The 26,632-nt window shown below is 41.5% G+C and overlaps 1 protein-coding gene across 2 annotated transcripts in view; it reads left to right on the top strand.

The window, feature by feature from the left end:
* akap6 (A kinase (PRKA) anchor protein 6) overlaps nucleotides 1-26,632 on the top strand; it is a 154,968-nt gene that overhangs the window by 37,140 nt on the left and 91,196 nt on the right. For both annotated transcript variants that reach the window (XM_086151937.1, XM_086151928.1), the window contains exons 11-13: nucleotides 2,383-2,505; nucleotides 13,500-13,596; nucleotides 14,600-14,787. In XM_086151937.1, coding sequence (XP_086008063.1) covers nucleotides 2,383-2,505; nucleotides 13,500-13,596; nucleotides 14,600-14,787 — 408 coding nt within the window. The remainder of the gene's footprint in view (nucleotides 1-2,382; nucleotides 2,506-13,499; nucleotides 13,597-14,599; nucleotides 14,788-26,632) is intronic.

The raw sequence follows: 26,632 nt of genomic DNA, 5'->3' as shown, positions 1-26,632 counted from the left end.
CATCCTTCTTCTTCCTCCAAACACGGTGAATGGAGTTTAGACCATAAAGCTCTATTATTGTCTCATCAGACCACATGACCTTCTTCCATTCCTCCTCTGGATCATCCAGATGGTCATTGGCAAACTTCAGACAGGCCAGGACATGTGCTGGCTTGAGCAGGGGGACCTTGTGTGCTCTGCAGGATTTTAATCCATGACGGCGTAGTGTGTTACTAATGGTTTTCTTTGAGACTGTGGTCCCAGCCCTCTTCAGGTCATTGACCAGGTCCAGCTGTGTAGTTCTGGGCTGATCCCTCACCTTCCTTGCTGCCCTGTGTGGTGACGTCTTGCGTGGAGCCGCTGACAAAGGGAGATTGACAGACATCTTGAACTTCTTCCATTTTCTAATAATTGTGCCAATAGTTCTCACCTTCTGACCAAGCTGCTTGCCTATTGTCCTGAAGCCCATCCCAGCCTTGTGCAGGTCTACAATTTTATCCCCGATGTCCTTACACAGCTCTTTGGTCTTGGCCATTGTGGAGAGGTTGGAGTTTTGTTTGAGCGTGTTGACGGGTGTCTTTTATACTGGTATGGAGTTCAAACTGGTGCATTAATACAGGTAATGATGTGAAGAACAGGAGGGCTTCGTCAAGAAGAACTAATAGGTCTTTGAGAGCTGCAATTCTTACTGGTTGGTAGGGGACCAAATACTTGTCAGTCAATAAAATGCAAATTATTTACTTAAAATCACACAATGTGTTTTCTGTGTGATTTACGGGTTGCTGGGAATTTTGTGGGTGTGGTTTGGGGTGCAAGGAATTCGTTTTTTTTTTTTCAACCTGGAATTGAGCGGCAACAGTTAGTTGTATTGCAGGCTTGTGTGGTTTGGCTGTGGCCAACAACAGCTAGTGCTTATTAAACTGACATTTTACTGTCAACCGGGTGTTTTCACTGACTAAAATGCTACTATATATGCGTGTGTGTGTGTGTGTGTGTGTGTGTGTGTGTGTATTATCTTTTTCACTGTTATTTTTATTAATTCTCCTGTCTTTTTGAAAGCTAAATCTCCACACACCCCTCCCTAGATTTTACATCATTTTTTGTGTCATTTTTCAAGCAATTCCATGCTATTCTGCTTTTTTTTTTTCAAAAAGATTACAATTTAGATCCAAGATCCAATTTATTGCACTCAGTGCGCACAAAAAAATGGTTGCATTTTGTCAATATTTCCTGCTAGTCTGGAGCAAAGGGGGTGCGTCAGGTTGATTTCACTCAGTGCAACTGCGTTCAGAGAAACACTGGACCGTTTTAAAGGTTGTGGTGTTTCCTGTCTCTTACTCTGATTCGGCCCTTTGGTCTCCGTCACCTCCATCTCCCCTTCATGACTGAACTCCTCTAAGCCCTCGCCTATGAGACGTCTCCTCCGTCGCCTCCTCAGCAGTAGAGTGGATTTAACGGCACAAAATCAATATGGCGTCTTGATACTGCATCGCCTGATCTCCTCCTGTCTCTCTGCGAATTTCCCGACATTTTACAATGTGCAACGAATAAACCACGAGGAGGGGAAGCTCTGATTCCCTTACACCATTAAGCCCCTCCTCCCCGTGGATTCAGGCGAAAACCCACGACCTTCATTTGGGATTTCAGCACCTTTGGGGCTGCGGCGCTGCCTGTGCTGACCCCCCCAGCCAGTAGATGGCAGTGTTCCTCCACAGCAGGACGCGCTCCCCTTCTCTGTTGTTTTGTCTCAGCGCATTGGTGAAGGGCAAGCAGGCGGTGAAGGAGACACAGACATCCAGCTCGCCGTCCGTCGCCCGTCTCGTTTGCCTTGTCCTCTCATTAAACACAGCCTCTGGTTCCTGCACCTTTCGAGGCCTTTCCACTCTTTCTCTGTAAAACTACTGATGTGTAACTGAAAAAACAACAAACTCACTTAGAAGGCACAATGACTTGTGAGATTACAATTTTTTTCGAAACTACCTGCTGCATCGAAATGAGTGGAATCCCATGGCGGGTTTAGGCAACTGAAGGGCTTGTGGGGTTTAGATGAAGTCAGAAAAAAAACAACTACCTGTTGGGTTTTGTCCGACTCTTATTCAGCATTTTTGTCTGAAACAGACTCAACAAGACAACTAATTATAAATGATGAAGTATCAGAAAACAAACAAGGTTAATGAAGATATCGATCACAGATTTTTAGGCAAACTTCTCCCTTGTGAGTCATCTTGAAGGCCCCCTTGCACCTCCTTGCTCAGACTCCCAAGACATCTCAGCGTATCTTTCTCCGTCTGTCCCCCCCTCCCTCCTCTCACTGTCCTCTCTGTTTCGCCATGCGGCTCCACATCTGTTTTTTTTTAATAGCTGCCATTGTTCTGACCCTCCGCCCTGTCTCTCCGTCCGCAGAGCTTCGTCCAGCAGTTGGATGGCTTCATCCTGTGGCTGCAGGAGGCGCTGGACGCCACTGAGAACTGGACACAGCCCAGACAGGATCTGGACAGCCTGAGGACTTACCTGGACACACACCTGGTGAGAGCATGCATATGTGCACATGCAGACACACGGACACGCTAGCGCTCGAAAACATACATCCTCTCACTTCGCAACCCATGAATGGGAGATTAAAAAGCCGGCAAAGTTGTGAAGACAAAAGACTAAACGCAAACCTTTTAGGTCAGGCACACATCAGGGCACACACACACACACACACACACACACACACACACACACACACACACACAAACACGCACATACGGTTGTACGGAAATGTATTTGCATTTATACATATGGATGTACCCAGTAGCTACTGACTCACTTACGCAAATACTTGAATGCTCACACACACGGACGCACGCACGCACGGACGCACGCACGGACGCACGGACGCACGCACGCACACACGCACGCACACACACACACACACACACAGGTTTTGTTATAGATGCCTCTAAATTGACAATAGGAATGTTCATTTTTTTTCTTGCCCAATTTTTGGTAGTGTTTTTCTTACAGCAATATCTCGGAATGCTTACCGTCAGTTTTTTTACACACATTTTTGGGATTGGCAATATTTTAGTAAATTGATATTTTTCAATTCAATTTTCAAATGCATTTTCATTTCATTTATTTTCACTTAAATTGTATTTCCAAAATAGCTACTTATCCAAAGAGTTGAGAAAAGTTAAGATGTAAAAAAAAAATACTTGAATGTCTGAAATAATAATAATAACAGTAGTATTAATTATATACCATTTACAAAAACGGCAGGAAATTACAGGATTTTTTTTTTTTAATTTGAAGACAGGAAAAATGCTAAAATTAATTGATTAGTTTGCAGGAAATCATATAGAGACCATTATCTGCTAGAAATTAGTAATAAAGATAAATAAAGATATTGAGAAATAGCAGAAGAGTCAGTCTGAAAACAAGCCAGACCTTGTCTGCTTCATTGTGCTGATGACTGATCTGTATTCACAGCAGTGTATTCTGAAACATCTAACTCAGAATCATTGGAAAAGTGTTTTTTCCTCCTTTTTAGAACAAAACATAGCTCTTTAATAACTATAATTATCGTTGTTGCCCGAGCAGTTTCCCCTAAAAGCTGCTTTGCTCCTCTTCTCTCAGTTTTCCGGAAAATTTGTCCATGAGACTTTTCTCAGGTCGATGGAAGAAAACAAAACAAAAAAAAAAAAAAAAAGCAAAAAAAAGAACAAAACACAAAATTGTCATTTCCAAAGTAAATTAATACAAACCCCCTGGTTGGTCCGACTGTTATTGTTCTGGGAGGCTGCCAGGCTTCAGCCTATTATCCCCCTCCGTTAATGTCACTCAGGAATTGTGGTTAATTCCCTGCAGCAGCGAATGCCGGTTGCACGTTTACCCCGGAGCTCCCGTTGATTTAGCATAGATGCCCCGAGGTTTTGAGCGAGGGGACGGACGCAGCGTTTCAACTGAGGGCCACTGGGAGGACAAGATAAACCTGAAGAGGTGATTGTTGAAAGAGGAAGAAAGAAAAAGGAAAAACATTTCAGTTTTAGTTTTGTTATGTTTTATGCCTCTTGAGGCATAAATCCAGTAGTTTGACAACAAAAATCATGTCCACAGTTGCATGGAGTTTGCATGGGTGTCCTCCGGTTTTCTCCCACAACACAAAAACATGCAGAAGGTAAATTGGCAAAATTTGAAAAAATTGAACAAGTGATTAAGTTGTTGTTTGTCTCTGTATGTGGCCCTGCGATTGACTATTGACCGATCCAGGGAGCACCCCGTCTGCATCCCCGTGACCTGAGTGCAAGATAAGTGGTAGATAATGGATGGATGGATGAACCTCCCCACCCAGTGGACATTTGAAGTGTCACATGTCATCTGAGGGATTTTATCAGGAAGTCCAAATGTCCTCAAACGGCTGCTTCGCCTCTTTTCTGTATTGTTGCTTGTGACTTGTAAATGTTGTTTTCAAAACTTTCGTATACGTTGAAGGAAAATCGGCTCAAGATCGTTACAGCTTGTGACAAACAGTCACAAACTTAAATTAGTAAAATTATATTAATATGATATAAAATACATGGCAATTAAGATGACATAAATGCAATGAAAGCAAACAGATAAAAACAAATGATAAATTATTGAGTTACATTACTCTTCTTTCGAGTTATGAAAGAAACAATATAAATCACAAAGCACTTGTATCGTGGGATGTGGAAGATGTCAGCTTGTGGGGATGATAAGACCAAATTAAAATTCAGTAGGCTAAAAATAATCACAGAGGACCTTTCGCTGTCATTTTTGCATGCTTTTGACATATTGTGTCCAACAAATTAATACGCCATAAAAATTTACAATTACCATAGCATTCACCATAGAACAGCATCAACCATTGTAAGATAGCTTTGTGATTGGTCTCTGTGAACTTATTTTGTTTTAAGAAAGGGGCCAAATGCAGTCCTCCTGGACTCTAAGGATCTTCTTTTGAATTTATAATTTTAAAAAGGGCAAATTTAGATGGAAAGACAAAATATGTATAAAGTATGGATGAATATCTCAAATGACTTTCAACACCAAGTCAGTTCTTGGGAGCTTAGCTGGATATCTTTGCTTCGAAATATTTGGAAACAACTTGTTGTTGAAACAACTTGAAACAACATAGTACTAAAATTGGAAAACTAAGAGAGAAATAGAATGACATTTATCAGACTTATTTATTAACTATTCTTTGACTTAATTTAAGTAAATAAAACTGAATTATTTTTCACAATTCATTAATCAAGTCTATTTTTTTATTTTCTAAGCTTTAAAAAAGGTCTTTATGAATTTATTAATTTTTTTTGTTTCTTCAAAAAAGCATCTCTTTCGAAGGCTATTTCCTGATGAGTTTCTTTCCTGTTCTTCGGTCTGTGTAAGGGAGTGTTCAGATCCACAGAGATCGAAGGTCGCGCAGCAGGATGATCGGAAAAGCAGTGTTTTTAATCCTCCCAGCTCTTATCTTCTTTTTCTGCTCCATCTGCATCTTTTGCAACTCACTCTTTCCCTCTGTCTCCCCTTGTTTGCCCTGCCTAATTTTCTCTCACAAAATCAAATGACTCTCGCTCCCGTTTTGACACACACACACACACACACACACACACTAAACTACTACAGATCAGCAACACACATACATTTGGCAATTACGCTCTGTTTTTTATGGCAAACATATGGGTTGTGCACACATGCCCACACACAGGGACACATGTACACACACATTCACACACAATGTAACCAGTAGTCATGATCACAGATGTGCTCAGTCGGACACAACATGGACACAAGTAAGTTCATTTTCAATGTGAAATAATACAGGTGACACTGATGAGTTTGCGCACACACAAACACACGTGCGCACATGCAACTGGACAGATGTGTCACATGTAAAAAAATGCATAAAACGGCTAAATAACAACACATCAGCAAACTACACACACATGCAAACACACATGCATACACCTAGTGGCACATTTACATCAAATCCCATATGGATCGGTAAGTGCAACATCCTGCAGTACACAGGTACTGGATAATTCACATACTTTTTTTGCAAACATCATAACATTTCTCGCTTTTAAATCTGCAAAACCAAACCTCAGATAGATAGATAGATCAGTGAGCACCACACACAAATGCAGACGCACATCAACACACACACACACACACACGTACACACACATGGGTCAAACCTAGTAACTCATATTCTTTATTGCAGACATATGGGCTTCACACAAACTCCAGACAGCAGCACTCATCACAGATGCATTCAAAAGTACATGGACATACACAAGTTGCATATCAATGTTAAAAAACAAGTGACGCACATCGCTGACTTTTTACACACACACACACACACACACACACACACACACACAAACAAACAAACAGACAAACAGATCGTGTTTGCATATAAGCGTGCAAATAACACATATGCATAACAGTAGGCATGTGTTTTAGCTACAACACACATACACACACACACACAAACTCAATTTGCATATATTTGCATGTTCCTCGACAGATTTTCAAATCAGCATCTCCACATCGTCCCTGCAGAATGGCATTGAGCGCATGCATGCACACACACACACACACACACACACACACACACACACACACACACATACACACACACACACAAACAGCAGTAATAAATATTTGGATGAGACATTTGCGCGCGCGTGTGTGTGTCGGTTTGTTTACACGTGTCGACTTTGTTGTGGCTGCCAGCAGCGCTAGCGTTAGCAGCGGTTAGCTTCAATTAGAATCTGCAGCTCTTAATTGGCGCGTCTCGTTAAATAAAGCAGACGACGGGATGAAAAGGCATCGCTAATAGGACTTTGTACTGCGGCGCCGTCGATAGCTGCTAACCGGCAATGCGTGTGTGTGCACCGATAGTCACACTCGCACTTTGTAGTTATTAAGTGTGTGTTTGTGTGTATAATTATGTTTTTTTTGTTGTTGTCGACCGTTTTGTCTCCGTATCTGTTTCCCCTCCTGCTTTTTCGCGCCTTTGTGTTTTCTCTCCGGCAAACTCCAAAGATCACATTCCCCCGATGACAGTCAGCGTGTGTTTTTCCCCCCTTGCATGTCTTGTGTTTTTACATTTTCAGAAACTGTTGGACTTTGTTAAACCCCCCGAAAAGATCAACATGACCCTCCCGGCCGCAAGGTCTCCAATGACTTTCACCATACATTCGACCGCGACCCCAATCTTTGTCTCACCTGAAAGCTGTACGGCGAATGTCTGACCTTAAGGACTGCAGGAGCTTTAACTTGTCATGTCATCAGGATTCGGCTGAACTAGTCACACTCATGTTGAAGAAAATAAAAATAAATACAAAATAAAATGTATATATACATATTTATATATACATATATATCTTGTTTTAACCTTCCAAGGGCTGAGAGTTGGTTTGCTATAAATTATTAATGCACCCAAGCCATTTGAGATCACCTGGACAAATAAGTAAAAATAATCCACATCTTTGAACATTAAATTGATGTAGCGAACATTAAATTTACTCATTTGGGGACAGTGAACTTTTTAGAATATTGTGTACAGGTTTCAAAATCCCCTAAAAATCCAAGCTAACAATCAACTGATGAAGTACACTTGCACGGACTGCGTAGTTTAGTCCTCACACCCTTGAATGGGGACCTCAATAGAACTTTGGCCTTATACAAATGACAGTGATTTATAACCTAAAAAAAATTCATAACAAAAGTACGAGATATTTAAAAAAAAAAAAAAAAAAGTCCTGACAGCCGTTGACCTGGCCAGGACACTCTTACTTTAATAAACTTAAATATAATTCAATTTTATCCTGGTTTCTAAAAGGAAAAAAAAAAAAAATCCTCATTTGATGACTGTCGATCTAGTTCACTGTTAAAATATTCATTTTCCCCTTTGGGTCATTTTCATTAGAATGTACTAATTATTCACAAATAAAGGTATACATATGCAAAATGCTATCTTTTGTTCTGGATTTTGATCTTTAAAGTAGTTGATCAGTGAGTACCTTTTGTCGCATTTTTTATTTTAAATGATGTTTTTGCCTAGCTCAAATGCCACCAACTCCATATTTGTAGTTCCACTCTCTGGCCACTAAAGACTCCTTGTGCTATTTCTATCTCCAAGTCTCCCTATGGCTCCATCGTTATGCAGGCATGAAGGCGGTGATAAGCTAATGACTAAAATAATCAAATATTTGTTTCTATTGACACAAATTCATAACTTTGTATAAACATTCATAAAAGCCCAGACCTTTTACATATGTTTCTACAATTCTGTTGTGCACATTAATTCCTGTGTTGCGTGTCCTATGTTGCCGCTGTTAAGCAGCTGGGTATCGTTTCTGTGCAACAAAATGTATCTTTATTGTTTTCTATAGCCTCTCTCTTTTCTCTCATCCTTTGCATTGCTCTCTCACCAAACCAAAGAACACACAGCTCTGTGGTGGTACAACGGTGGGGGGAGGAAGAGAAAACGAGAGGGTAGCTGCTTTCCCCGATTGAATATTTGGTCCAGCTGGCACGTGCGTGTTCATGCGAGTGTGTGTGTCCATACGTGTGTGTTTTAGGGCTTGTGAAACGAGTAAGCACAGGTCTTTCCGGTGAGGGGGAGGACGCCTGTGATCACAAGCACACACTCACACACACACACACACACACACACACACACACACACACACACACACACACACACACACACACACAGTTTGGTCTTTGTGAGAGATGGCAGCCAATGAAAGGCCTATTGATCGTCTGCGATGGACGATCCAGAGACACCACAGATAAAGAGCTGCAACGCCAGAGCTAAACACTTTAAATCTGACGCACGGTTTCGTAACAAATTCAGCCAACAGAACATTTGTGTTTTTTCTCCCCTAACACACAATTTTACTCACTCTAGGGTCGAAGAGTCGCATTGAATTCAAAATCAAACATAGGAAATAAAAAAAAATATATATATATATAAACCAGGGAGAATTCCCTTAAAAACTATCCTGAAAAAACACAACACAAAAAATAAACACATAAATATCGGCAATATATTTACCTCTGACAAGTCCTATAATCCGATCAGTAACATTAAGCAGGGGTGTTTTTCTCTGATTGTGTGTGTGTGTGTGTGTGTGTGTGTGTGTTGGGGGGGACAACTACGTTTCCTTTTTTATAATCATTATGTTATCCATTCTGCCATTGCATCTGTATGTTTGTGTGTGTTGGAGTGTGAGTAGTAAAAGAGAGACTCAGTCCCAATGACAAATCCTTTTCATGTCTCAACCCCACCCCTCTGCCCTCAGCCCACCCCCATCCTTTAAACAGCTAAATGGCATCATGTCAATATGTGAATCCAAACAGCTGCGCTGAACTAAGATGCTAACGCTATCATGCTAGCACTATCATGCTAAATGCTATCATGCTAAATACTATCATCTGATTAATCTCAGTAGCTGGATGTAAATGAATCACATCATCTAGCTGCTCTTTTTACTGGTTTAACAGATGTGATATGAGAATGTTTAAAATCATCAGTCCGATCCCTTCAATAACTTATTTAAGTCGTTGTGAATGATATATTTTGATTATTTTGGAATTGAATGTGATTTCTGTCAAACAACCAAATAATCAAATTAATATCAAATTGTCAACTTACTTGCTGTTCATCTCCAACCCCCCTCAGTTTTAAAATGATTAGAAATAAATTGACAAATATTGAATCAATAAATACATAAGAATCAATTCATAAATTTAAAATTGCAGGCTAAATGTATTGATTTATTAAACACCTTTTTCATCCAATTAATGAACTAATTGTTTGATTGAAGCTAGAATAGAACTGAAGTAATTAAAAGTTGTATAGTTACATTAATAAGTATGCTGAGAATGAAGTACTTTGATATGATAAAATATTTGATAAATAGACGTATTATACTGATCTGTTGGTCAATTGAAATGGTAGAAAATGGGTAAATATTGAAGAGGCATACCTTTCATTTTTTAACTGTCAGTTTGTCTTAATTTGGTTTTCATGAGGTCGAGGGTTAAACAACACCCCAACTACACACGCGCACTCCACTCTGTCACACAGACCCCCCCCCCCCCCCCACACACACACACACACACACACACACCTCTTATTAGGAGCCCTGCACGCGACCAGCAGTAAAAAGCTGTGCGTTTTATCGCGGTGTGATTGATGGCCAGCTGTTCTACTCTTATCGATTCCACGCTCTCCATATATTAGAGGCGGGAAACGAAATGCGGCACTGAAATACGATGGCGGCGCCGATACCCTGGCTAATCTGCTACAACCTCATTCACTCCTTCCAGCCGCCTGACGCCGGATACTGAAAAGCTCCCACTACTGATAGATGTACTTTATGTTTATTAGCCGCCAGCTTATCTGGGACTGACACCGCAAGGGGGGAGGGGGGGCTGAAATTACTCAATCAGGCGCCAGATTTCAGTAATTTACGAGGTTTTGCAGGCGGCAATGATAGCGGGATGGAGACGGCAGTGGTTCATGTGGATGTGGATGTGATACTGAGGGACGGGAGGCTGAGGTTCATCAGCAGGATTTAACGATTTAACCTTAATATATCGCAAGTGGCTTGATCTCTGATGTAGGAACCGTTCGCTATAGATCAATAGATCAATATCAACCTCTTCGCCCCCTTTCCCTGCTGTAAAAGAATTTTTATGGTTGGATATACTTTCAGGTATATAGAATAATGTTGCAATAAAATAGTCCCAGGATCTCAATTCCAGAAAAAATGGTTTGTCAAGGACAAAAATCTGTAATTTATTTAGTATTATACCCAGATAATTATTCAGATTTAAGCCAGAAATGGAAATCAAAAGGGAACCAAAAGGATCACCAAATCCAATGAAACCTGCAGATCATGTGGGATTATTCAATCTTTCATTTTTTTTTTTTTTTTTTGGAGCATTCAAAAAATACAAATAATTAACAATTTATATTAATAAATGTTGAAATGTAAAAAGAACTATTTTTCTTGAATGTTAGATGTTTTTTTTTTTTTCAGATTGAAATACTGTAGCATTTAAAAACATAGTGAAAGATAACACTAGAAGACACAAAATTTAAAACAATCATATGAAAATAATTGGATTTGATTACTTCTACTTGGACTGCTCAGGTTCAGTCCAGGAGGTGCTGGCATGTACATAGGTAGCGCTTCTCCCTCCACCCCATCAGTCTTAGTGTGTCCATGCGTGTCGTTGTGCGTTTCTTGGCCGTAAACATTGTCGCTGCTGACGTGTGACCTTGTCATGTGATGAAAGATGACGAAGCCTGTTGATCCGTCACTGCAGACGGACGGGCATCTCAGTTCAGCCAGAACCACAAGACAAAATGACAGGCACGACACTTACTGGGCGGCACTATCAAAAACAAAACGCTTGTAGTTTCTCTTTGTATTTAATTCCCTTGTTTGTTTGTTCTGGTTCAGTTTATTAAAAAAAAAAACTACTCATCTAACCAGGTAATTTTCTTTTTAAAAATGTTTTTATTTTGATTTATTTCATTGTATGTATTACATTATTTATTTATTGATTGATTGATTGATTTGAAAGTAGTACATTAGCATGACATTAGCTTCAGTTTCACATTTGTTGCGTATGCAACTTCACTACAACTTTGGATCTACTGCCTCCTAGAGGTTGGGAGGGGAATATTAGACACACCGCTAACAGTCAGCTACAAATTGCACCTTTAATGTGACATCAGTCGAATCCACTTCCACTGTTTCTGTTCAGTGATGGTTTCATTTGCGCATAAATTAATGTCATACTGACTGACACACTGTTGCCTTGACAACGATACGTTTGTGTGTGTGTGTGTGTGTGTGTGTGTGTGTGTGTGTGTGTGTGAATTTGTGTGCACAGCATTTCCCATCGCAGCTCAGCAGGATGTCAGAAGTGGTTAAGACTTGAGGCTCGAGCACCTTGAGGCTTACGCACAGGCACCAGCACGCATGCACACACGCATACACACACACACACACACGCACGCACACACACACACACACACACACACACACACACACACACACACACACACACTAATGGATGGACTTCAGAGATGTGAAACACTGCCTGAGGCGGCTGCTCCTCCATCCAACCATCCATCTATTTATCATCCATCCATCCGACTTCTTTTTCTTTTTTTAACCCCCTCCTCATCATTATTATCCTTTCTACAAACCCTCAACCCACCCCACCCTCTCACCCTGACATAAAGAGACCTTAGATGAGACGGGGCTGATACGAAAAAGCAGGAATGCGGCTATGTGCTTGCGCTGTCGATGCGTCAGGTTTGAATCAGGTCACATGGTCTGATCGATCCTCATCACGTTGTTGCTGCACGACAAGTTTCACACCGTCGACCCTGGGGCTGAGGTTTCAAACAGTTTTTTGAGTCGTGTTGGGAATATTCCCCTAACTTTGGACACGGTGGGATTGAAGCCGATTTTTCTGTCAGTTAATTCAGTTAAAAATCTCTAACATAGCTGAAGAAGAACAAAGATATTTTCACCAAACGTCAGGAACCATCACACACACACACAGCATCATTAAGGTGACATTAAGGATCCTACTCCCATTCTGGAAAGACCCACATGCCCCCTCCCCCCTTAAATCAAAACAGAAACAAAACTATTGCATATTTTCGGAAGTTAAAAAACATCAAGTTTTATGCGCAAAACAACAGTAAGACAGTAAAAAAACTGAAAGTGGTTGCGTTGTTGCTTAAGTATTATTGTAAATTGCGAACGATAGACGACACCTATAGACAGACCGCTCCTACTAGTTTTATAAAGAAAAAATAAATTGCACATAAATAAGCTGCACTTGTCCATAAGCCGCAGGTGTCCCTATTGAAACATATTATGAGATATTAATGCAGGGAGATGTTACAGGAAAGATTTTTTTTAAACTTTTAATTCTATAAATGACAGTAACATCTACAATTACCGGCACCCAACTCAAATGCTTTTTTTCAGATCAGGTGCTGAACTTAAGTGGAGCAGCTCTATTTCCTTCAATGGCCAGACTGATTGCTTTCAACTTGAAAAGCATCAAATGCATTTCTGCACGTCTTTTTCATGATGGGGGTGTGTGCAAAAGCGCTAAATGGCTGATCTGAAGAATAATCGTCAATACCAGTGAATTTTCAGAAACCGTTTCATTTGTCCACTGTGACGGTGTTGGCGGAAAGAAGCTACTGTAATTACCCAATAAAAATCGATAAATTAGCCGCATCGTTACAAAGGGCGCAGTTCTCAAAGCGAGTAAAAAGTAGCGGCTTATATACCAGAATATACAGTACTTGACAAAATGATGTTGAAATGAAAGTAACTGCTGTGTCGTGAATTTAACATGAACACTTTTATTCTCACTTTTATATTGGTTTCGTTTGATTCCATTCGACTTAAAAGATGAATCAAATGTGTGTTTTATCTCGTTTGTTTCAGAGTTTCAAGTTAAACGTGGACAGTCACTTGACTCTGAAGGAAAACATAGTGGAGGACGGCAGGGCGCTGCTCGCCACCATCCCCTCCCACCAGACAGGTGCGCAAGGGCACACTCATACAAACTCACACACTTAAACACACGGACACACACCGAAGGTGGCCATAACGGAGGCTCGACTCGCTCCCATTCATTATTAATATTTGGATTAACACAGTGACCTTCAGAGAGCAGAGAACTCATATGAATGAAGCGCTGAAAGTGAGAGATAAAAATGAAAAGAGAGGGGGCGGGGTGGGGCGGTTACGCAGAGAAACATTCAATATCATTTTCTATTTTCCCAAATCTTGGAGAGAAAGGTGAGAGATGATAGGAGGGGAGGATGAAGAGGAGTTAGTACTTGGTTTGATAAAATCACAAAAAAAGAACCCATTGATATGAATGGAAACCAGCAGCCTGAAAAAGGGACTCAATCAAGAAATTATTGAGAAAATAACAACTGAATCATAAGATATATGCTTAGATTTACCAAAAAAAATTTTTTTTGCAAAAAGATTTTGTTTGAAATTTTCGGTTGAGTCTTTTTCGATTTTTTTTTTTGTTTTTGGTACCTTTCCCTCCTTACATTTTTTCTAAAAAATTCTGAATCACCTGACAATTATTTGCTAATTTAACTTATTAAACGCTGAGGAATTTTTTGGTACATTTTTTGGGGGGCGAAATCTCTCTTGGGTCCGTTTGTATTTGTTTTCCCATTTCCTGCTCGATTCGCTGTCAGAGAAGGAAAGCTGTCAGAGAATGAAAGCTGTCAGAGTCTCAGCAGGAACATCCTGGTTATTAAATCGCCAGAGTCAAAGTCCAACTCAACACTTGATTCAAACTTTATTAATTCTTTTTCTCCTCCTTTGGTCTCCCCTCTCTTGTTCTCTGTCTCTTGGTATCACTTTCTCTATTTACCTCTGTGTCCCTCTTCTCAAACCCCTCTCTTTTACCTTCACTTTGTCTTCCTCTCTATCTACCCCCACTCATTCTCTCTTTCACCCCAACTCTCACTCTCTAAATCTGCCCCCCTCACCCCAACCCTCGGCCTCTGGCCCTGCAGGTCTGAAGGAAATCCTCCATATGGTATCCAGCCAATGGGATCAGCTCCAGCGGCAGATTCGGCGCCAACATGGCTGGATGCTACGCGCCCTGCGCTGCATCCAGGTTCGCCTCCTCTACACCGTCCAATCACAAGAGCCTGGCGGCAGTGACAAGCAAGCGGCTCGATGCCCGGGGGACGGGCTGAAGGTACGACACTGGAGGAGGGTTTTATTTCCTGTTTAACGGCTGATCTCGCTGTTATTCTGCTCATCTGGTTCTGATTGTTTGGGTTGTATCCTTCCATTTCCTCTGCGGATGATCTCTGTTTTCACGCACACACGCACACATTCACATCGACACATGTTTGCACACACGTCAACAAATACAGACACACATCAGCACACACATACACAAACATCAACCCACACACATCAGCCCAAAATAAAACACGCACATGCAAACAGGTCAACAAATACACACACTGTCATAGACATGCAAACACACATACAAAAACGGCCTCAGTTTCACACTCAGTTACACACTTATTCTCACACACTTATTCACTTATTCACACGCATGCACTCATACACACACACACAGTCAAATTTCTCCTCTTTCTCTCTCTCTTGCTCTCTCTCTCTATCTCTCTCACACACACACACACACACACACACACACACACAGACACACAATCAGACAGACATAGAAAACAAATACACACAGTTAAAGTGTTTGAAGGCTGCTAATTAACATTGTTTGTTTCTGTGTTCTGATTGGCTGCTAGTCAATTGGCTGGTTAATTTAATGAAATCTGTTCGTGTCAGTGTGCGTGAGTGTATGTGTGTTGAATTATCAGTTTTTTTATCCTCGAGTATCCTAATTTTATGAATTAATTTCCTCTTTGTGAATTTTTCCTGTAAGTAGTGTATTGATATACTGATCAATCAGAGCGAGAGAGAGAGCACGCACAAGAGTGTGTGTGCATGTTTGTTATCGTCCATAGTGTGTGTTTTCTTTGTGGGTTTGTCTTGTCTGCCTCGACACAAATACGGGAAAAAAGGGATCAAGTCGAAGAAATTAATAATCCTTATTTGGTTCAGTGAGATTTTTGTTTACTTTTCTGAAATCCACCATCCTATTCCTCTCTTCCCTCTTGTCCTTTTTCTATCCTTCAGCTTCACTTCATCTTACTCGAGTTCTTTCTCCTTATTGTCTTCCTCCTTACTCCACTTCCTCCCTTCCTCTTCCTCCGCCCTTTCCTTTGCCTCTGGTTGCTGCTCTTGTCCTTCCTCTCCCTGCTATTTTATATTTTTTCCTCTTCTTCCTTCTGTCCCCTCTTCTTCCTCTCCTCTCTTTTTTCTCCTCTTCCTCACTCTACCTCCTCTTCTTCCTCTACTGTTGTGGTTGTTTTCTCCTCTTCCTCCCCCTGTTCCTCTTCCTCACCTCCCCTGGTTGTTTTCAGATTGTTTAGTTGCAATTAGAGCAGCAGCAGCCTGATCACAGTGATCAGTCAACAGTGACAGCCATTAGCTGCTACCTCCTCTCAGTATGCATATGTGTGCGTGTTTGTGCATGTGTGTGTGTGTGTGCGAATGTGTGCGAATGTGTACGTATACGCATGCGTGCTTGCATTTGTGTGCGTGTGTGTCCATTAGCTGCTTGGCCACAGCACATTAACAGTCTGTTCGTTATTGGAGTGAATTTCCTCACTGAGCACTTTGATCCCGACAAAACAAACTGACAAATTTCTCCTGATTCGCTCCCTGACGGAGGTCACATGACTTGCATGGTTTACAGATTTTAAAATGATGCTATTTGTGTTTTGATCATGACTGACACCAGCAGACTGACGTCATTGACTTTTTAAAAATGAATCACGTTTTGTCTCGACACCAACATGAGTCATGAGATTTCCAGCATCATTAATGAATGAAATTCAATGATAAGTTTTACGCTAGCGAGTCCACGTCAACAATAAGGTTAACAAGATTCAATAGCTGGACGGTTCAAGTCATCAAGGTCAGGAATCAACTTCTTAGAGATGAGTCCTGGACTGGACTGGAGTAAGTCCTGCCATGGAATCCTTTTTTACCACTTACACTTTGCTTCTCATGCATCGAGGTCTTGCCCACCTCTGTCATGTGTTTTGACATCAGACAGCTGGATGCCATCGTCAATGAAACGGGCAGTAATCCGAGCAAAAAATTGTCCCTGAATTTGGTTTCACTCTGTTCATTATCGAGCTCCTGCTGTTAAATGACAGTCAGGTGCATGGACCTATTACTGCCACCAAACAAGTGCTCTGTGTGTGTGTGTGTGTGTGTGTGCGTGTGTGTGTGTGTGCGTGCATGCGTGCGTGCGTGTCAGGTGGGCATACTGCAAGGTCAGCCAAGGGCAGGTTGTGTGTGTGTTTGGATGTTTATGTTCTGCCATAAAAAGATGATACAAGACTGACCAAGGGCAAAGGCTAGGTAAATACACCCTCTTTGCGTGTGTGTGTGTGTGTGTGCGTGCGGGCGTGTGCGGAAATGCCTTTGTATGTGTGCATTTGTGTTTGTTCACGTGTTTGTCTGGTTGTGTATGTATGTGCCTTTGTGTCTGCGTGCACACATGTGGGCCTTTATACATCTGTTTCTATCTGCAAGTGTTTTTGTGAATGGTGTCTGTATAAAGTGTATCTGTGTTTAAATGAACGTAACCTTGACTAAAGGGCAAAATAAAGGGCAAATTGGAATAAATTTATCAAATTATGATGCCTCGTACAATATTTATAACCCGCGAATCCACTAATTCATTACAAAAAATTAAATACCAACTTGTATCAATAATTCATCCTCTTAATCTTCATTTTAGTGCAATTAAGAGCAGAGGCAAAATGACATATTTCACACCCGGCTCCGATGTAGTTAGCATTCAATTTAGTGTACACGAGTGTGGCTCTGCGGGCGGTGACTTCATGCATTTTTAAACATTTATCAAAATCCAATATAATCATGGCTGACAATAATATACTAATACACACTTTTCTTAATCAGGATTTAATTTTTTTTCTTGCAGTTGACCTCCAAAATAAAGGTGTCAGAAACATAATTGTCCTCAGAGGTGATGCTGATGTTCAGATTTAAATTTATTTAAATGGCAAGAGGCTGTTTTTGCGATTCGAGATGTTTTGTGTGACTTCTAGGTTAAAAGAATTATGACTCAAACTGTTTGGGCATTAAAATGAATTGATGCAGTATAAACTTTAAGCTTCCATTTTGGCTTTGTTCGAACAGAATAGTCTCACTTTATTCGGCTGACGGAAACTTTTGGATATAAGTCTACGCTTCTCCGAGACCAGTCCCTTGGCTACTCCTTGGGACCTCCAGAATGGTGGAGGCTAGGGGATGTTCTTACAGACGCTGTTTAGAACGTTAACAAAGGCAAGGGAAGTGTGGAGGGCAAGTGCAAGGATAAATCTTAACGCCACCATGGCTTTCATTCCCCAGCATTTTTCTTATGAATGTTTAGTACTTGACAAGTACAAGAAATTGACAAGATACGATTTCATATTACTAACAAGAAGAGACATATGGACTGAAGTGTCACAATCTTAACAGAACATGGCTTGAGAGGAGAGTGCATAACAGTGCTAGCGAGCTTGCCAGATGCTACGCACATCAAGCAGACAGAACAGCAGATGAGTCAGGTAAGAGCAAAAGCTTAGTGCACAAACTTCGTCCCTGTTGAGAGGCATGGCTCAGCTGACCTCGTCTTTCTCATGGTTAGATACAGACCTTTTTTCTACTTAGGGAGTTGACTTCCACCATTGGAATTGCAGCCTATATCCCCCAGGATGCTCACACCACACTTGCTATAAAAGAAGGCTACACAGCCATTAAGTAAACAGCAGACTTAAATCAGGAAGCTACATTTACAGTTGCAGGTGTTTTCAATCACCAAATTCCACTCACATGGGGGTTGCAACACTGCAACCCCCTCCCCCACCTGGGACAGTCAGACCATCTTCCTTTAATCGTGATGATAATAATAATCATAATAATACATTTTATTTAAGGCACCATATTCAAGATTCAAGGACACCACAGAGACATTAGACATAGTTACTGGTGAGCAGGGGCAGCAAGTAGCGCCAGTGTTCCCTCACACGAGTCTGATTTAAACAAGTTGATGATCTAAACGGATTTCTTTGATCTCGATAGAAGTCTGATTTTTGTTCCTCATCCCTACGTATTTATCACTTATCAAAAACTTGTGAAGTCATCTGCAACAACCAGCAAAATGACAGACTCTGTTCTTTAGGCCACGTTACTACATACAGACTGGGGTATTTTTGCCTGTGGCTGTGGCCTTCACACAGGTATTGACACTTACACCTCTGAGCTTGACTATTTCAACACAACCATTGACCGTGTTACAAAACAGAAGCGGATCATTGCAGATCAGAAGACACGGATAAGGAAGGAGGTGTGGCCCCTGTTGAAGACGCGTAACATCGCCCTCTGATGAGGTGATGCGCTGCCCTATAGCATATCTAGCCCAGCGACTCTAGCCCGAGAATGGCAGAAATCTCACCCTGAACAAGCTGACTGACATTAATGCTCGCTTTGACAGAGAGAATAGAGAGAGAGCAACCAAGAACAGTTCCTCTGCAGATCACTAGCCCCTCATACTCCTCCACAGAAGTCCACGTCGCACCGAGCCAGATCGATGCACGCAAGGCTGCTGATTCAGGTCTTTTCTCTGGGTGCATGCTTACAGAGAAGGCCACACCTTCTCCACCACCATCACACTCAACACAGGCATACCACAAGGCTGTGTGCTGAGCCCATTCCACAACTCCCTCTTTACCCAAGACTGCAGACCTATTTTGGATCCAACGCTATCGTCAAGATTGTTGACGTCACCATGCTGATTGGCCTCATTGGCAATGACAATGAGATAGTCTACCGGGGGGAGGCCTCAAAGTGCACTGACAACAGCCTTCTCCCGAACACCAACAAAACAAAGAAGCTTATTGTGGATATCAGGAGAGAGCAAGGAGGCACGCAGGACCCCATCCCCATCAAAGGGATGGCTGTTGAAGGTGTGTCCTGCTTCAAGTGCCAGGGAATGCCCTGCAGCTGGTGGTGATTATTGCCCAGTGCATCACGTGGACTAAGTTTCTACCCATTGAGGTTGTCCAGAGGAAATGCTGTCTGCATCGTGCTTACAGCTTCCTGGAGGACTCCTCCCTCCCTGCAGATAGACAGTTTGCACTCTTGCCCTCTGGCCGGCGTTTGGACCAAGACAAGCATCTTGAGGAACAGCTTTTTCCCCAGGGGTGTCTCCTTATTTAACTCTGACCCCCGTTTACCTCCCTGTTAAAGGCTTTACTGCAACCCTATTTATGTACAACTGAATATCACATTTGTCCATTGTAAATGTGTCCCCCCCCCCCCCCGCCTCTATTGTGTACTGTATAAAAATATACTTGGATGCAGAAAATCCGTCAAGAAAGATCATAGTACTTCCATCTGTACATTATTTCCCCTGTACATACCATATACTATAGACACAATATCCTGCTTTCACTTCCCGTGCCAGACTGTTTTTCACCTTGTACTTGTACAAGTGAAATGGCAATAAAGTCTAATCTAATCAAATCTCATAAGTATAACCCTGTGATTAGTCCACTTATCATCCTTTAATCCCTCTGATGATTGTTGTGAATTGCTCTCTTTTCCTATTTTGTCCTCCTACGTTTCCCTCCACCTTTTATGCGCCCCATCCATCCCTTCATTCTTTTTGTCCTCCCTTCTTTGTTTTTTATGTCGTCAATCCAGACCATCTTCATGGTCAAATTCTCTTCCTTTCTCTGTCCACCTGGTTCTCTATCCATCCTTTTACACCAACAGTCTATCCATCTATCTATTGCACCCATCCAGCCATCAGTCCATCCATTCACACTTTCTTTTTCCCATTACCACTTCTTTCATTCATACATTCTTCATTTTTCACCATCCTTTCATTCCATTATTCACCCTCTTTTCCCCTTACTTTTCTAAATTTTCTTTCACTTTAAGACCTTTATATTCTCTTCCTCTCATCTTTCCTCAGTCTTTTCCTGCCCCCCATCCCCACATACCTCTCTTCCATCTCTCCATCCATCTCCCAGCCCCCCCCCCGCCCCTGTCCGTCTGGAGAGGGGTGATTCATGTAAATGTCAGGAAATATCAGAGCTGGGGTGGTGGGATTAGACGGAGAGGAGGAAGATACACTGATACCAGCAAATATAACGCTCCGACACCATGGCCAGCGCCGGGGATTAGGGGACACACACACACACATGCACACACACAGACAGTCACTCACTCACACACCTATTGTGTTATGTGACATCTGTAGTGTGTCACTGCATTTGTTGTGCACGTGTGAAGATTTTTTGTGACATCTGTAGTGTTTTGTTGCATATTGAAAAATAATGGTAAGAGGTTGAGTAAGTGTGTGTGTGTGTGTGTGTGTGTGTGTCGCCGTGTGTGAGGGTGAGTGAACAAGAGAAGTAGAAAGGTGTTTAATACAAGTGTGAAAGCAGTGTAATATTTAACAGCTTAGTGGGATTTGTCTGTCACATTACAGGGGATTGGACTGAGTCTGGTCGTGTGCACGTATGCACATGCACACATACACACACACTGGCACCCACTCGCACACACTGAAAAGGTGAATGGATGTATTCGGCGGCAGCTGCTGAATCGGAGTCTCTTCCACAGGAGTTTCATCACTCAAATGTTGTAAAACTGTCGGCATATTTAGACACATGATTTATTGGAAATGTGGAGAAAATTTAACGGGAGCATATGGAGGAAAAAACGAGCAACATTCTTGCTAAATTAACTGTTTCATATTCAATTATTTTTTATACGTTGAAGTCAAATTAGAAATTCAATTTATAATTTTTTGCACATGTTTCTTTGTTGACCCTCTTTTGCCTCTCAACTCGTTGTCGATCTGATGTACTTTGGAACCCCCTGACAATGTGCACGTGGACATGATTGATCTTTAGGTGTTGGAATGATTTCATCCCCTCAGGATCGGATCAGCCAGACGCTCAGGTCAGGGCTCGACTGTCCGTCTCAATCTGAAGGGCTGGTGAAGAAGCTATATTTGTCCGAAAAAACTGCTGGCCACCAGAGTGGGGAGGGTCTCTTCATTACGACGGTTCTGCCGCATGCAATTCTGTTCATAGATCACTCCCGAGGCGGATCACCTTTCACTTACCCTTCAAGTCATGTGACCCAAAGGACATATGTGATGATGGCTGATGCTGCCAGGTCATGGGCTCACAGGTGAGCCCAACCTGCCCCTAAAGGTGTGATCCAACCCCCTTCCACTCTGAGAGCAGGGCACGTCAAGTGTTCACATGGTTATTCGGGGACAACCACCCTTTTCGGGCATAAACAGCCGCTATCGTTGTCCGGTCAGTCAGACCTGAAGACTTCTGGCGGGAGATGAAATTCATCAAATCGAGTTTCTGTAATCAGATTAATTAGGTAATTTGATCCTGGTTTCTTTTTTTCTTCTTTTTTTGAATGAAGGAAAAAGTATTTTCTTTCTGGACAATCTTTATGGGTTCGTGCATGTGTTTTTTTCCTGTGTGCTTTTGCAGTTTTCTTGCTGTTTTTGTCACATGCTCTTCAGTATAAGAGTTTTTAACAGACAATAAAAGTCCCGAGTGTCAAAAAGCTGGTTGTGATGGGACACTTTAGGGGTGTTAGCTGCACGGCCCAAGTGAAGATTTAATCTAATATTAAAAAAGATGAGACAGACCTTAACCATAACCTGAAAAAGGTCAAATAGAAATATAAAAATACATTTTAACAATAATAATGATGACATGATTTTTCCTTCCTTTAATGAAAAACAAACCAATAATTTCAGAGACTGAATCAAAGTAAATGAAGAAGACCAGAAGTTTTTCCTCTTTTCCATTTCATCTGCAACTCCCCCTCCTAGCACATCAAGCCGGCCTCACTGTATATATTATATCATTTTCTGGAACGTACCAATTTACCCCGGGGAGCAGGGGTGTTGGGGAGGGACGAGGGGGGGCTGGGCGTGTTACAGGCGCCGAGGTGGAAGGGAGGTGATGGGTCGAGATTAGACCGTGTTCCTTTGGACACGGGGGACTCAAATCTTGTTAGAGAGCTGAACCAAACAGCCCTGAGCGCACACACACACACATGCACGCACGCACACACGCACGCACATACACACGCGTACTCACACAAACACACGCAAACAAACACACATAGACTCAGTTGTACAGGTATGAACCCGCATCATGGAGGTCCCTCTTCAGGTGCACAAACAATGTGTGTGCGCATGCGTATATGCATGTACACATGCCAGTGTGTGTGTGTGTGCGTGTGTTCCTGTCCGTGTGCGTCACTGAATTGTGTGCGACAGAGAAATATTCAGGTAAAAAAAAGTGATAAGTGACCCCCTGGGTGGCACTTCACACAGGCTGAGTTGAGTTAAATAACGTTTTTTGTGTGTGTTTGTGTGTGTGTGTGTGTGTGTGTATGTGTGTGTGACAGTGACTGTTGGCACTTGTGTGATGACTTTGTGTGTGTTTCTTATCAGTGTAGCTGGTGGAGACAGCTTGTTGGCCTCAGGCTTCTATTTCACCCTACAGACCACACAGGAGGGGGGAGGGGAGGGGGAAGAAGCGGGGAGCAGAGGGGACGGCTGATCAAGGTGGATGGAGAGAGAGGAGGCAGCGCTGCTTTCAGGTCCTGTAGGAAACTTGAATGGATTTGTTGTTGGAATACTATGTCGGGGTTAAAAACCAATATGTTATATTTTATTCTATTGGAGTATATTCAGCTTGATTTAACAGAGGACGGGAACAACAGAGAACGGGAGAGGAAGAAGGAGCAGGGTTCGGTAAAAGCCTGAATGGATCTAGAACAGAACCGGGTGGCCCGTCAGCGAAGCCCTTGGTTCGGTCCGATTGCACCCTCACTTTTTACAGTGAACACTTGCTGCAGATCCACCGGCGACATATTCAGGCACTCACTAGGAGTCTGCTGAGCAAATCCTTTGGTCTGGACTCATAGAAGCACCAACAGATGTGCAGTTGGACCCACCAGAATACTGGGCTCAGGATTGTGGTACTGAAACTGCTGTTGTGGGTCTACAGCAACCTTCTGCTGAAAAGGTGGCATTGTGGAACTGGTGTGTTTACTATATTTTCTGTAAGCAGAAAATATTCAGAATATTTTAATTTTTGGTTGGCAACACATTTTTGGGTTGTTATTTCTTTTTATATCTTGGGTCTGGTGTGTTGTTTTTTTTCCCCTAGCTCAATTCAGTTCCATAAGATATTCTTTTGATATTAGAAAATTATGTCATTTAACAAATAACGATGATGTAAAGAATTTTCAGTAAAACAACAACAGTAACTATAATAATAATAATAATAATAATAACAATGACAAGAGTAAATCAAAAATATTTTTTTTATGAATAATGCTGAACAATTGAATAGAACAGAATGTGCTTTAATGGTCCCACAGGGGGGAAAATTCAAGTGCTTTTCAATAAATATATCTAATGAATAAACATTTGAAATGAAGTCAGATTATATTTTTGTTCCAATACGGTAAAACTAAATTTCCCATGCTTTGGCGTACACCGACATGCCGAACAGACAAACAAACGGCATCAGCGGGCAGAACCTTGAAGTGCAGCACGAGTTTGATATCGGGCCGGTCGACTCTCAGCCAGAATCTTCCTGAGCGCCGAGCGTCTGGCTGATTTAAATATTGACCCCAGGTTATTACCAGCTTTTTAAATCAAATTACCCAGCGTTGGCCCGCTGCCTGATACCCGATCCAGCCAATCAGACGCCTCGTCCCTGAGCTGCAGCGAACAGCACTTTACATAAATTAAGATTAAAGTCGGCAACTCACTTCATCCACTCAGCGACTCGTCCGGGTCGTTCGCATGAGACGCAACCGAATAGCGGGGTTTTAATCCCCGGATTCCATGTCGCCTGCATGTGATCGAACCAAAAGGTGTTTGCAGTCGCTGCAGGGTCCGTGTTTGTCACATACATACTCATACACGCATGCGCGCTACCCCCAAAATAAAACAGGAAATAAAACATGGAGGATGGAGTTCATGCGCAAAGTGTGAAGGTTCCTGTCAAATGTCCTTCCAGGAGTTGTGCCTGTTGCTAATTATCTTACACTTGACTTGGTTTCTGAGACAAAGCAAATTTATACTTGATTTTAAAATGAGTTGGAAATAAATATTTATCACTTTTAGCAAGAAAAAATATCTTAAAATCTTCCAAATGTAAAATATTTTACGTAAATTCAACAAAATCAACTGAAAATAGATGAATACAATGTCTACTAAAGTAAAAAAGAATCTGCTTAAAAATCCCCCCCCTAATTTTTTTTTTAAAATAAGCCTGAACTCAAAATACAAAATCATAAATACTTGTAAAAAATATATATCAAAAAATTACACGATAAAATTACTTTAAATGGAAAACAGGAGGGACGGTTATCGGTGATCAGAGGCACGAGAAATGGATTATATTTTTGGGATGCGAATTGGAGCAGCTTTTAAAAGTGATGGAATTTGAATCGATGAACCAGCAGTTTGAGGTTGGTGTGCCACTAAAAACAGCCCTTTTACGGAAATGAGGCAGAAGCCAGTCCATTAAGCTTTAACGGAGTCCGTGTCAAAACCAGGTACTGACTGAGGTATTGGACTCGTCTGGCTTCTTAAAAACACTGTGCCCTGGTTCCATCAAATTCTGCCAATATTGTTAGCTAATACTACTCATCACTCACAAATGCTTTAATTACCAGGTAATTATGCTCTAATTCTAGAGGATTTATGGAGAAATTTAAATCCTCCTGCTGGCTTTAATTTTGTGTTCGGCTGGATTTTGAGGATTTAGTGTCGATTTGTAGGAAAACCTCAGACTGATTTTTTTTGTAGGTTTTTGTTCTTTTCTATATTGGGGTTGAATTTTAGTGCAATTTTTAATGGATTTTTTTCTGAAATTATTCTCGAAATTATTTTGAATATCTCAGTCATGCTGATCTAAATTGAAGCAATGCTTTAAACCACAAGGTAATTTGTTGGATTTTTTTTCAATTCACATTCTTAATATGCTGATTAAAATATTTCAATGTTTTTCTAAAATCTTTTTATTTTATTTTATTCTTGCAAGTTTTTCAAAATCTGTTGCTTATTGGTGTGGTATTTGTGGGGAAATTTTGGAATAACTTGTTGCTGATTCCAAGGATATTTAGCTCTGATTAGACTCCATTCCTCGCTGATTTTCATGCGATTCCCTACTGGTCGTCCGATATTCTTGCCGCGATTTTGAAGTGCTGTAATAAGTCCGACTTCTGGCAGCCGGGGGAGATGAAACAGCCACTTCACGTTCGCACACAAATATTAGCTTCACCTCCGTATTTAACCACTAAAATGAAACTCATTTCTCGTCTCTCCAGGCGGCGCCTCGTTAACTCGTCCCGACAACTTTCATCAAACTTCTTCCGCGTTTCAACCACGACACAAACCATCTGTGGCTCCGGAAAGAGAAGGAGAAAAAAAAAAAGACACACACACACACACACACACACACACACACACACACACACACACACACACACACACACACACATAAAAAAAACTTTACACATTTACACTTTCACACATTTACCATCCACGTAATTAAATATTTGAAAAATATCAGGAATGGAAAATTAAAAGAGAAAAAAGGCGGCACTATCAATTTATTTCCTCTCAGAGAGCATTAGAAAGTGCCGACGGCAAAGACACAGAAATAACCGGCCAGGTTTTTTTCTTCTTTTTTTTAAAAACTTGCTTTATAAATTACATTTTGGAGAGCGTTGGCATGCTAATACCTGCCGCCACCGAGAGCAGACAGCGTTAATTATTTCTTATTGGGATCGGCGGCGCCTCATTTGCATATTTCATTTAGCGTTTGTACATGTTGCAGATGGAAGGAGGAGGCTTG

Source organism: Fistularia commersonii, chromosome 1 (assembly GCF_037954325.1).
Source record: "Fistularia commersonii isolate RoL2024-O1a breed Wild chromosome 1, RoL_Fcom_v1.0, whole genome shotgun sequence".
In the NCBI taxonomy this organism is placed as follows: Eukaryota; Metazoa; Chordata; class Actinopteri; order Syngnathiformes; family Fistulariidae; genus Fistularia; species Fistularia commersonii.
This window is presented reverse-complemented; position numbering and strand designations above follow the sequence as displayed.